General features: G+C 47.8%; 1 protein-coding gene across 6 annotated transcripts in view; it reads left to right on the forward strand.

The window, feature by feature from the left end:
* ZC3H18 (zinc finger CCCH-type containing 18) overlaps positions 1–13,307 on the forward strand; it is a 55,177-nt gene that overhangs the window by 33,036 nt on the left and 8,834 nt on the right. For all 6 annotated transcript variants that reach the window (XM_077133264.1, XM_077133265.1, XM_077133262.1 and 3 more), the window contains 2 exons: positions 10,489–10,680; positions 13,049–13,174. In XM_077133264.1, coding sequence (XP_076989379.1) covers positions 10,489–10,680; positions 13,049–13,174 — 318 coding nt within the window. The remainder of the gene's footprint in view (positions 1–10,488; positions 10,681–13,048; positions 13,175–13,307) is intronic.

The raw sequence follows: 13,307 nt of genomic DNA on the forward strand, positions 1-13,307 counted from the left end.
TAATTACATCTTTTGAGACCTTTTAACCATGGCTATATCTGGGCTATTTTTAGAGTAGAACCAAACCTTTCAACCAGCTCTATAAAATGCATCTGTTTCAGTAAGGGAATCCCTTCTCTGAAATCTGCTTCTGATCTTTATGGCAAGCCAGTGGGTGTTGCTGATGTGGCGTTTTACAGGCTGGAATTTGAGCTGAGGCCAAGCCCTTTGCTGTTAAATAGGGTTTGTGACCTGCCTGTAGGAGATGCTGAAACTGTTCTTCATCTTTAAAGCTGTCTACTTGAACTTTCAGACTTACCTCTGAGGCTTTCCATGCCCCTCAGGTGTCAAAATTGACAGCTTCTCTTTTCCAGAGGAAACCTGCTAATGCTGACCACTTGAGTGCTGGCCAGTCAGCACTCCCCACCGGCACCAGTTCCTTCATGTTGTCTGAAGTCATCGTTGTTTCCTGGTGGTCCTGGGGTCCTCCAAGAATGTCATCCCATTTTTGTAAGAGGGCTGGCCAGTGCAGGGTGCTTGTGGCCAGGTCACCTTATGGAGATCTGCACAGTCTCCATAAAGAGACTCATGAGCAGCTGATAACAGCTGCTCATGTCGCAGCTGTTATCAGTCACTTTGTTCTTGACTGCTCGCAGTCATGATTCAGTTCCCAGATAGTTCCCAACTCTGGGTCCCCCGGGCTGAGCTCCTCCCCACCTCTGCTCCGAGCGGAAAGGACCTTCTGTCTGCCGTGCCCAGTCTCACCTGTCTCCCTGGGAAGGACTGTCCATCAGTGACAGTGTTCCAGCACTGGCAGCTTTGGGGTACACCAGGCTTTGGGGTAGCCCTGTCCCCAGGGGATACCCAGCCAGGGCTGCATCTGCTTTGGAGGTTGTCTGGACTTCGGAGGATTTTACTCCTCATGTTGGGTGCCGTTCACTCAGCGTGTACGTGGCATGTCTTGTAGGCCTGCTCAGTTCAGTAGGGGACACAGCCTTGGGAAATGCTGATAGGAGATGTGGGTGACATCCCATTCCATCTTGTGTCATCACTGTTTGCATTTCGGTCTCTAAGAGAGGGACCACAACAAGTGATGACGTGGGGAGCATGCAGGGTTTCCTCAGATGGGCTTTCCTGAGGGAGGAGGCAGCACCCATGGGAAGAGGTGTGGTGCTTGGGAGCCTGGGGCCGGAGACCGCAGCAGGGCTGGTCCTTGGCTGGGGCGTGAGCAGGAACAGCTGCAGTTGGGACGGTGCACCCGGAAATCCTGAGCCGGGACGGGCATGCAGATACTGGCTCTCAGCAACTGGGGGGCCAGGCAGGGTGGCCCCTTTGTCCAGTGCTCCACAGATGTGCACAGAATGAACCCAGGGGAAAAGAACACTGAGAGTTCTCAGGTTCTCCAGACATTAATGAGTTCACCTACTTCCAGGTCTTGCTTCCACATCTCCAGCCCTTTTGATGTTAGAAGAGGCTCAGTCTATTTTTTACTTCTTTTTTTTTTAAATCCCCAAACTTGGCAGCTGCTTGGATCAGAGTTCCCAGACACCCTGAGTGTGGCCACTTTGTGTTATCTGCAACCCACACTTCCTTTCCTGGCTGATAATGGTAGAGAGGAGAGGTGTGTTGGAGTTGACCTGGAGCCCTCTTTGTTTTGTCTTGCTCTTATGTTTGCTTTGCTTCTGGGCGTACTTTAGTTCCTTCCTAGTAAAGATGACCTCTGCTCCTGGGGGTAGCTCTCCTGTGACTTGAACGGAAGACCTGGGTGCCAGGAGGGAGGAATCTGTGGGCAGGTGGGCCACAGGAACGGCCACTTCCTCTCTCAGAGATTATCTGGAGGGTTTTTTTCCTCTTCAACTTATTCTTAGAAGTGTATATGCAAATTTTAGATCTGTTCCTGACTGAGGCAATCTCTTGCCAGCTTTCTTTATTCACCCCGGGTTTTCCTCCCACATGGCAGGCTTTCCTGATAGTGCCCTTGGGGTGTGGACAGGGAGGGGCCCAGTGTATTTTGTCCCTGTGGTTTTCCAAGTCCAGCTAGGGTACCTGGGGTTGGGGGGAGAGTGGGGGGGTTTCCATTCATGGATAGAAGCAGCTTCCTGAAGAGCTTCTGGTCATCTCAGCCCTGCTTCTCTCTACTGTCCACATGAGGGAGGCCTGGAGACCCCATGGGCAAAGAGGACGGGGCCCTTCCCCAGAGCCTCTCAGGGGCCGTCCCCAACCCTATTATCCTCCAGAGCAAGCGTGCCTGGGCTGACATGGGACCGAGGTCATGAAACACAGTGGGGCAGACCCCCTTCAGATTTTCTGCGGCAGATTGGCCTTAACCCTCCTCCCGAGTTTTTCCCTCCTTATTATCTATGTCAGGTTTAACTTGCTGATGGATACACAAGTATTTTTCATTCACGACCCTGGCGATAGTTGAACTTACTGGTGTTGGGTGACATTGATAACAAACAAAAACGATGAGTTCTAAAACCGAGATATCAGGATTTAAGGGATGATTTTGATTACTGAATATACTCCTTGTACTTGATTCTTATAGATACTCCTTGATTACCGTAGATTACTATCGATACTCCTTTTTGCTTTCTGGTATATTGGAATAGACTAGGGGAAGTTCGTGAAATCTCTAAATTGTAATCCAGCCGCCTTGATCTCTGATGGTTGTGTAGCCCTTATCTCCTGCCCCAGTGACTGTAGAACACCTTGTGACTAACCTTCCTTTGTACCCAGTTATCCAGTTTTTCAACTTCAGAGTCTTGTAATCACTAAAGACAGCCTCTAATGTTTATTAATAAAGGGTCCTGGGTCAGCCCAGAACTAACCCACCCCAGGTCCACAGTTATCTTGATCACCGAGACTGATCAAACCAAAGTGGGCCCCCCCCCGACACGCGCAGTAGCTTAGACTGTGACCTACAAGTCACCTAGACCTCATTCCACCATTTTCTTTCATGCATTCTGTGACTGAGCATGTAATCACCTGTGCATGCTCAGTGATTATATCCCCTCTCTCCCCATCATCTGGGGCCATTACCCTAAGCCCTGCCTATCTTTTCTCTAATGAAACTATCAGAATTACTGTGGTTCAGGGAGACAGATTTTGGGCCAGTGGGCCATCTGCTCTCTACTGTGTGCCTAGTAATAAACTCTTTCTCTTTCTGAAACCCGGTGTCTCAGGAACTGGTTATTGAGCATGGCAGGCGAAAGAATCCATGGCCTCTCTTACACCCAGTGCACGTTACAGCCAGTCCATGGCGTTGGAGTTTCAAACAGAGAAAGAGTTTAATGCTACAAGGAGAGCAGATGGTATCGGCCCCAAATCTGACTCACCAAGTCTAAGTCCTGGCAGGGCTTTATGGATTCAAGCAAGGGGGGATGGAGTTGTTAAAATTACAATAATAGGTATAAACAGGGCTAAGACTAAGCTAGAATAACTAAGTAAGAATAAACAAGGATGAGACTGGTTGAGTTTCAGTAATTTCAGGTATTAACTTCTGCCTGTTCTACAATATAGAAAGAAAAATATCTGTGTAATGATTCAGTAATCATAATCATTTGTTACTTTTTAATTTATCTGATATAGTTGCTCCCTTTTATTTTTGTCCATCCCTCAATCTTGAGGGCTATCTGGGTGGTGACCACTAGAACTTCTTCATGCTGAAAAGGGGCATTATCATTATGGGGAAGAGGAATAAAACTGGCTATCATTCTTGGAGAGGCCAGTACCTCTGGGTTTCAGGGCTTAACTGGTATAGGAACAATCTGGAGATTTTAAGTCTCTGAAAAGTAAACTTAATAAGTAAATTGAAAATTATAGGTTTAAATAAATGACTTTTATAGATTCAGGAATACTGTTGGCTGTATCTGGCTGAGACTTTCATCAGAGTAACCTCTAGAATGATCTCCTGATTCTATTTGAACTCTCTTAATCACAGAAATTTGATTTATTTTCCCCGTTTATATCACAAATCCATTCTAATCCCATGGGGTCAGGGAAATTTACTCCTGGAATTCATGACCCACAAAGGGGGATGATAGTGAGTTTATTTGTAGAATTTGGCTTGAAGGAAGAGAGATCCCATCTGAGCAACAAAAGAAGTTCTTTGGGGGTGAATCTTAAGCATTAACTATAGGCAAGCTTAGTTTTGCCATTACAGAAATAAATTTCATAGGAGCGGACTTCAAGATCGTGGGCTTGGCTTATTAAATTGAGGGATCCTGTTGCCTAAAAGAATAGCAGGAATTCCTCAGGTGAGGAGGTTTGATAGTTCCACACTTTTTCCCCTAGTCCCTCAAGGGACCTTGCAAGTACTTTTTCATATTATGCCCAAAACAACTTTGAAATAAACCAGGATATTTTATCAACTTTTGCAGAATACTAAAATCTCATTCCCTATTCTGGGTTCCATGCCACATAAAGGTGATTTAGGTAGTTAACATAAACTGGCCAAACAGGTCAAATTAGATAGTGTACCACAGGAAATTTAGATTTTGGGCAAAATAGATCTCTCCTCCTTTGGTCTTACACAGAATTTAAAGTTTTCAAATTAGAAGATATCTTTTACCCTCTATTCTGATTTATTTTGGTCCTGTTCTAGTTTGCTGGCTGCTGAAATGCAATATATCAGAAATGGAATGGCTTTTAAAAGGGGAAATTTAATGAGTTGCTAGTTTACAGTTCTAAGGCCGAGAAAATGTTCCAATTAAAACAAGTCTATAGAAATGTCCAATCTAAGGCATCCATCCAGGGAAAGATACCTTGGTTCAAGAAGGCCGATGAAGTTCAGGGTTTCTCTCTCGGCTGGAAGGGCACATGGCAAACATGGCGTCATCTGCTAGCTTTCTCTCCTGGCTTCCCTTCACGAAGCTCCCCAGGAGGCATTTTCCTTCTTTTTCTCCAGAGGTCATTGGCTGGTGGACTCTGCTTCTCGTGGCTATGTCATTCTGCTCTGCTCTCTCAGAATCGCCCATTCTCCAAATGTCTCCTCATTTATAGGACTCCGATAAACTAATCAGGACCCTCCCAAATGGGTGGAGACATGTTGTCCGCTAATCCAGTTTAACAACTAATCACATCATCCAGGGAGATGGATCTGGTTACAATTTTAGACATACAGTATTGAATAGGGATTATTCTACCTTTATGAAATGGGATTTTGATTAAAATGTGGCTTTTCTAGGGGACACACATCCTTCCAAACCAGCACAGGTCCTAACCAGGTGAGCCTCACTTACATCCCTAATTGAAGTCTCCAGCTGTTCTCACAGTTGCTGGCTGGGGTGCCGTTGCTTCTCTAGTACTCTGGGGAAGGGAGTTCCCAGAGGCCCAGGGAAGGGAGTTCCCAGAGGCCCAGGGAACTACTGGGTTATACACGAAGAGCACCAGGGATGAGATGCTGTGTGTTCAATCCTTTGTCTCACCCTTTGACCTTGTCATCCTTTATTTCAGAAGACTTTTTGTTGTCACTTTGTTAAGAAAAGAACCAAATATTGTTTCACAGTAATCCATTTTTCTGTTTAGCACACTATTCAAACCTGACAATTTTTGACATTTTGCCCTCTCCAAAAGGAACCCCAAAGGACATACTGGGTTATACACGAAGAGCACAGCCTCTCATAGTTTAGAAATTAGAAATAACAGAGCTCAGGAGTAAGTGTGACTACTCCACAGGCTTACAGTCTAGGCACTAATTTTCTTATAAGCATTTCCTAAATGAACCTATTTCTAGAAATAAAAACATTTGACTTGCATTGGGGTCATCAGACACAAACCATACAGGAGTTTTGTCTCACCTTTACATGTTTACCAGGGTTATGCTAATTAATGGATAGAACATAATTGACATACTTGCCTTGCTTCTCTGTTAAAGTCCCTTTTGGTTGAAGATGAAGTTCTGACTTGGAGCTGACCACATACACTTCTAGCGAGGCACTAGAACAAAGTAGTGTAACTGACAAGTAAATGTGGTTGTTCCATGACCTGTAAAGAATAACTAAAACCATGACCAGCAACATCACACCATTGTCCGACACCATGCAGGTCATGATCGCGATACAGCAGGGACAGTGAGACATTGTCAAGTCTTCAGGAATTTTACACAATCTCTCCATGTATGAATAACATTTCACCCATAAAAATTTAACAAAAGGATAGAAAATGCCTTTTAATCATTGTAAAACCTCCCGAACACTTCCATGTCCTTTGGGGTTCCTTTTGGAGAGGGCAAAATGTCAAAAATTGTCAGGTTTGAATAGTGTGCTAAACAGAAAAATGGGTTACTGTGAAACAATATTTGGTTCTTTTCTTAACAAAGTGACAACAAAAAGTCTTCTGAAATAAAGGATGACAAGGTCAAAGGGTGAGATGAAGGGTTGAACATACAACATCTCATCCCTTTTTTGTTCTTTTGCAGAACAACTCTAACTTTAGTACAATGTTCTTTTTCATAGAGCCATTCTTAGGCCATTTCTCTCCTGATTCTAAATCATATCGAGGTCAGACTGTTAGAGAAATAAACTATTCCTTGTTTTTTCGTTGGTTTATAACTAAAATCTTTCCAACTTTTCAAAATACAGCCCAAAGGACTACATTTAGGAGTACTTCAGTAAGCTAATCAAAACCCACCCAGAGTGAGTAGTTACATCTCTGTCTAATCAAAAGGTCGCAGCCACAGTTGGGTTGTGTCACATCTAATCAAAAGTTTCTGCCCTACAGTACTGAGTCAGGATTGAAAGAAGGCCGCCCCACAGAATTGGTTCAGGATTAAAGCTTGCCCTTTCTGGGGTGCACAAAGGTGAAAGGAAGGAAGGAAAGACTCTAGAGCCAATGTGCTGTTTCCATCTGGGGACTTGCTTTTTGTTTGTTCACTCAAAAAGTGAAAGACTGCTTGTACTCAGTCTTGTGACCCCCACCCCGGCCCCCATGCAGCATTGTATGAGCATTTTTCCCAGACAGAATTTTGAAAGTGAAGTGTTTATTAATTAATCACTCGGTCATTCTTCCCCAAACACCTGCCATTAAATTGATGATTCACACTCTGCATCCAAGTCTGAAAGCATTTTTGCAGAGAGCTGAGGAGAGGGAGGACCTTGGGGCCCAACTCATCAGCATTAGACAGTGGCTGTCTGCAGAACGGACAGCTCCCACACTGACCCAGACATGCCTGGTTTAGTTGCTACCTGTGTGACTTTCTCTAGGCAGGTACCACCTATCCTATTTCTTTATTTAAATTTTTAAAATATTTTCACATTTTAAACTTACATGCATTTTAAGAGGAAATTTTACATCTTTGCCATAAATTGAACCCCAGAATCTCCTGTCAAAGTGAGTCACTGTGGAAATTGAGCTGAAAGTAAAGATCATCCTGTAGCCGCATCCTGAGATCTTCTCAGAGCCCGTGGTGGGCATACTGTGGGAAACGGCCTGGCACTGCCTACTGGCAGCTGCTGGTTTCATGGGACTGGAAACCAGCCCCTTGAGCATGAAGATGGCACCAGCTCTCTCTAAATGTGCGAGGGGCTGGCTCAGGGGTGGTGAGAGGGGTCAGGCCTGTGGGTAGCAGAAGCCAGAAAAATGAGAGACTGTTGTAGGCTTGGCTCTGCCCTGCTGTGGAAACCAGTTCATTTTGAAATCGATAGTCTTATACCGTAAGTGAGTCAGAGAGTCTGCCTGGTGAGGACAGATTGGGGAGACCAGGGCAGCCTCTTTGGCTGTGCATCCAGCATCTATGCTCTGATTTTTACCCCGTATGGCAGGGCTGGGCCATCCTGACAATGACTAATGAGAACTGAGTTCTGTTGAGGTTTGGGATGAGAATTTTAACATAAGTATAAAGAGGAAAGCAACTATGTCAGCCTGTGGCTGGCTGGAATTGTCAGCCAGGTTTTCACGGACTTCCTGGCTTAACTTTTCCAGGAGGATACATTTATGTGGCAGTGTCTTTCTCGGGGATTTGGCGGAGATGCAGGGATGTACAGCCCCAATTTGATGTGCCCTCGGGGCAGTTTTAAATGTTCTTAGCCAGCATTCAGCATGGTTCTTGCTGGTTTGTTGTTTATAAATGCAGGAATAGGCTATGGTCTTTCTATTTCATCATGTAATATACTAGATGCTGGTTCATGGTAAAGCTAGCTATCAAACAAATGCTGGCTGTAGAGAATCCCATTTGCAATAACACAGTAGCTAAACTAAAAAAAAAAGGCAGGACCTTTCTGAAGAAAACTAAAAACCTTTACTGACACCCACAAAAGAAGACTCGTATAGATGAGGAATACAATTAGTAAGTTTAATGAAATTCTAGCAACAACAAATAGGGTGGGGGTGGGGGGTAGGTTCTCCCATCACACCATGTCCTAAGACGGATTCCAGGTGAACTAGGGTGGGGTTAGTAAAGAAAGATATTCTGAATGAACTAAAAGTAAAATATAGGTGAACATGACTGAGCAATGGAGAAGGGCTTTCTAAGTCCTAAAAGCAAATTAAAGAAGAGAGACTCCACAACAGGAAGAAAATGGAGTATTTGACTAGGTGTGTCAAACACCACCACAACCAAAATCCAAAGCAAATAACCCAGAAAAAAATACAATATAGTAAAGGTGTTATAATCATTAATATACAAAGAACTTAGAAAACCGGCAAAGAGCAAGAACAGACAACAACAAAAAAGACAAGTGGATAAAAAACCCAGAAAAACGTAAGCCTTGCCAGTCATCAGAGTTGCCATTTTAAAAATTATATATTCTTATTGATACAAATAAGAGACTGCTTTTTATTTTTACAGCTGCCAGAATTTGGGGGTTCATTTGTTTCTGTCTTTGGCTGCTTCTGGATTTTAGATCATAGTCCAGGAACCGGCAGTATTGAGAGTGAGGGAGAATGGGCAGCCTCCATGGTCATGGCCTGTTTTGACTCTAAGGGAAATCAGCCAATGTCCCGTGAACCCTTAGAAGTTCACCTACTTTGAAAGGGACCCATGAATTCCACTTGTTAGGAATTTGCTCTAAAAAAAATTTGATCTCCGTTAAGATTTGTATCTGAAAGTGTCATGTTAATGCAGTGTATTTTAAGTTAGAAACGACTTAAGTATAGAGATAGTTAGGTTATATAAACTCTGACACTGGGTTTTTGCATGGTAGTAGAACATGGAAAAAGTCCCCCCAGTGCCATCGGACTGCCCACCGAGTGCCCACAGTGTGCATGTGAGTGCACGTGTGCACTCACCATGGGAGACAGAATGCGGGAAACAGAGAGATGGGGAGCAGATATATATTTTCCAAAAAATTTTTTAGTGAATTTATCGTTTTCTAATTTCTAAAAAAAGGTTACCACAGGATCAGCAGATACCGTTATATTGGGCATTTATGTTCTCAGTTTTTCTAACTATGAATAACTAAAATTAAACTGTTCTGTTATTAGTTCTGGGGCCCTAATTTTCTGTTCGTTGTAAGTAGGTGTGTTTTGATCTGTGAAATGTTCTTAGAGTGTAGGTGTCACCCGCATGGTGCTGAGCTGCCTTCTGATCAGCAGAGGCACTGTGCAGCCTCTCTTCACCATGAACTTCTGGGGAAGGGGCACACAGGGGCCGTCGATTCAAGACTGCGTTTCCCAGCTTCCTCTCAGCCCCACACCCCCTCCCCCCATGCTGCCCGAGTGCTGTTGGGGCTCCTGGCTGAGCCTCCTGGGCTGCCCCCAGCCTCTCAAGCCTCATCAGGCAGCTGGCACCTACATAGGCAGTGTAGCTCCCACCGTTAGGTCTGTGATTTTCCACCTTTTTTTCGTTCTCAGTATGCCCTCTGTAGTTCCAGCAGTGCTCCCCTTTGGGATTTGGGACAGATGGCTCATCAGTGCCCAGCAGGCCTTCTCCTGTCTCTGCCCTGCCAACCCCAGATAGCCCATCACTGGCCACACACCACAGTGCCTCTCGTCTCTCTTGTTGGCCCCCCTTAGTCCCCTTCCCAAGATTGGGTTAGAATGTTTTCTGGGTGCTTTTAAACCAATCTCTTTGAACATAAGTCAGAGAATAAATAACATGCTTAAGGCTTGGCCTGTTAATTCTCATACTGAGTGTTGCATTTGAAAACAAGTGCCCCATCCTTCTTTAATTGCATAACTATGTATTGCACCTACTGTGTGCAGGCTTGAGAGCTGAGTGTCAGGGGAGGAGGACTATGCCCTGTTTCTCCCAGGGGTGGTGGTGTAATGGGGAAGGCGGACACAAAATAAATAGCTGCACCTCATAGTGGGAAAGTGCTCAGAAGGAGGAACGTGGATACTTCCCTGAAGAAGAGACAGTTAAGCTGAAAACGTTTTAGAGAGGGAGTCCCTGCTTATTTTGTTGGAGACAGGCTGTGAGAGGACCCGTCACTCGCTTGTGTGTGGTCCTTTGTTCTTCAGGTGCTGTTTGGACACGAATAGCTCCCCTCATAGCTCCCTGCCCCCAGCAGCGTGGTGCTGGGACCAGAGATGGCCCAAGAGTCACTAACGTCTTTGCATCTATGATTGTAGCCGTCAAGCTGAGCCACCAAAGAAAGAGGCTGCCTCTGTGGGCCCACAGGTGAAGCGAGCAGATGAGTGGAAGGACCCTTGGCGCCGATCTAAGTCTCCTAAGAAGAAGCTTGGGCTGTCGGTCTCCCCTAGTCGGGCACGGAGACGTCGGAAAACATCAGCCTCGTCAGCCTCTGCCTCTAATTCCTCCAGGTAAAGAAGAACAGCTTGTCTGCATGTTTAGTAAGTGCCGTGGAAGGACCAGGTGCCGGAACCTCCCCGTCACTCTGATCCCACTGGCTTGTCCTCGCCAGGTCGAATTCAGGGGCAGCTGGTCAGGCTTGTTCCTGCTGGGGAAGGCAGACTTGAGAGGAATTGGGATCTCAGGGAGATCAGTGGGACTAAATAGGATGTCTGTTTCTTCTACGTAGAGTTACGCAGTAACAAGGAGGACTGGAGAGTCAGGGCCAAGTAAGACAGGTGCTCAGAACCATGTAAGGGACCCATGGCCCAAAACAAAGACCAGCCGATGTGGGGACCCTGGGCTGGGGCCTGGGGGGACACCAGCACTGACAGATGAGCTGCTTGCACTGCCAGAGTTGGGTCACCACCCTGAGGGGAGCACGCAGAGGAGAACTCCCCCATGCGCCTTTGGAAGGAGCACTGAGGCAGCAGTGTTGGGCTGCAGGCAGAGAGCTGCATGCGGTCCTGTGTGCAGTTAGTCTTTCTCCCTGTGGCAGTTAGGATTGGGGTCCTGCAGTCTAGACGCGTCCACTAGGTCTGAACAAACACACCAGTGTACTGTAGAGCATGAACGCCGAGTCGCCAGTGCCAGAGCAGCACGGGGGTGGCCGGGGTGAGTCCCATGGCGCTGGGCCAGAGCTAGAGGTGTCAGTGCAGTGGAGGGGTGTGGAGGTCACGGCGCGCCCTCCACGGGTGGTCCGCGTGTGTGTCCTCGTCAGTGGTCCCAGCCCAGGAGCCTGGTCTTGGTCTGTGAAGGGAACCAGGCTCCTGAGAAGTGACTTCTGCCAGGGCTGGGGCATCAGGGGGGCCTGAGACACCTCGAACTCCAGCGTCCCCTTCATCCCACAGAGCAAAGTCTCCGCATGCACATCCGTGCTGACGAAAACTAGTGGTGGAGTAAACGGGGCAGGAGGGACAGTGGACAGAAAAATGGAAGGTCTCTCAGGCCACCTCAGTGATGGAAAGTGGTCCCAGGGAGAGCCGTCCCCCGATGCTGGGGTCAGAGTGGCATGGACGGTGGGAAGCAGGACGTGCCGGGTTCTCTTCAGTTGCAGAGTGGGGCGGGAGACTCAGCAGACACCATGGTGCCAGAAAGGAGGCACACCAGCCTCAGAGCTGCCCAGGAGGGCACAGCGCCATGGAGGTGTTCTTGCACAGTCTGTGGCCTCTGGGGAACAGAGCGCCAGGCATCGTCAGTGCTCCCCAACAGGGTCGGGTCACGCCACGCCAGGTGTCTCAGTGCTCCCCAACAGGGTCAGGGGTCAAGCCAGGTATCGTCAGTGCTCTCCAGCAAGGTCGAGGATCACGCCAGGTGTCGTCAGTGCTTCCCAACAGGGTCGGGGGTCACGCCAGGTATCGTCAGTGCTCCCCAACAGGGTCGGGTCACGCCAGGTGTCTCAGTGCTCCCCAACAGGGTCAGGGGTCAAGCCAGGTATCGTCAGTGCTCTCCAACAGGGTCGGGTCACGCCAGATATCATCAGTGCTCCCCAACAGGGTCGGGTCACGCCAGGTGTCTCAGTGCTCCCCAACAGGGTCAGGGGTCAAGCCAGGTATCGTCAGTGCTCCCCAACAGGGTCGGGTCACGCCAGGTGTCATCAGTGCTTCCCAACAGGGTCGGGTCACGCCAGGTGTCATCAGTGCTTCCCAACAGGGTCGGGTCATGAAAGGCAGAGTGGGGAGCTGAGATGGGTTGAGGAGACGAGTAGATGTGAGGACCAAAGACCCTCGGGAACCCTGGGCTGGGTCCTGGGGAAAAAGGGGCACTGGCGGGAAAACTGTGAAATGCCAACCAGTCTTTGTGCCATGGTTATATAAGCTGTTAGCATAACAGGAAGCTGGGTGCAGGGGGCGTGGAGCCCACTGGTCTCCTTACACCTTGAAAAGTAAAAAGTGAAACCAAAAAGAAAAAACAAGATACAAAGCTCCCTCTCTAAAGGCACTCACAGTCTCCCGGTTTTGCCCAAACAAATGTTTTGTGTTTTATGTTGAAATGAGGTAGAGAGGCCACAGGGTGTCCCGCCTGCCTGTCGTCTGTTACTGGTAGTTGTCAGAGCCCAGGGGCTGCTGGTTCTTAGAGAGCATCTCCCTCAGCTGAACAGCACATACTGTTTTCTGTGAAGGCATCCTCTGTACTTGGGGTGGCAGGGGGAGTCGTGCCGGGAGAGAAATGAAATACGAGGAAGAGAGGCACGGCAGGGGGAGTCTGGCCTCGATGCGTGTCCAGGTGGCGCGCACGTGTGCACACCTCTGTTCAGGTGGACACTGGAGGACCAAGGTCTGATGCTGGAGGTGCCGAGGGTGGTGAGAGAAGGTGCCCTTTCCCCTCTGTGTGCCCCAGGTCGTCCTCACGCTCCTCATCCTACTCTGGCTCTGGCTCGTCCCGGTCTCGTTCTCGATCGTCATCCTACAGCTCCTACTCCAGCCGCTCCTCCAGGCACAGCTCGTTCTCAGGCAGTCGATCCAGGTATGTCCGCCAGGCCAGTGGTCCCTGGTCCCTGCCTCCTTTGCACTCTGCTTGGGACGGGGGGCGTGTGAGCATGGCTGAGGGGTGGCCTTGCGACCCTGGCAGCACGTACCGTCAACTGGACACATCCCAA

The sequence above is a fragment of the Tamandua tetradactyla genome, chromosome 16, assembly GCF_023851605.1.
Source record: "Tamandua tetradactyla isolate mTamTet1 chromosome 16, mTamTet1.pri, whole genome shotgun sequence".
Lineage (NCBI taxonomy): Eukaryota > Metazoa > Chordata > Mammalia > Pilosa > Myrmecophagidae > Tamandua > Tamandua tetradactyla.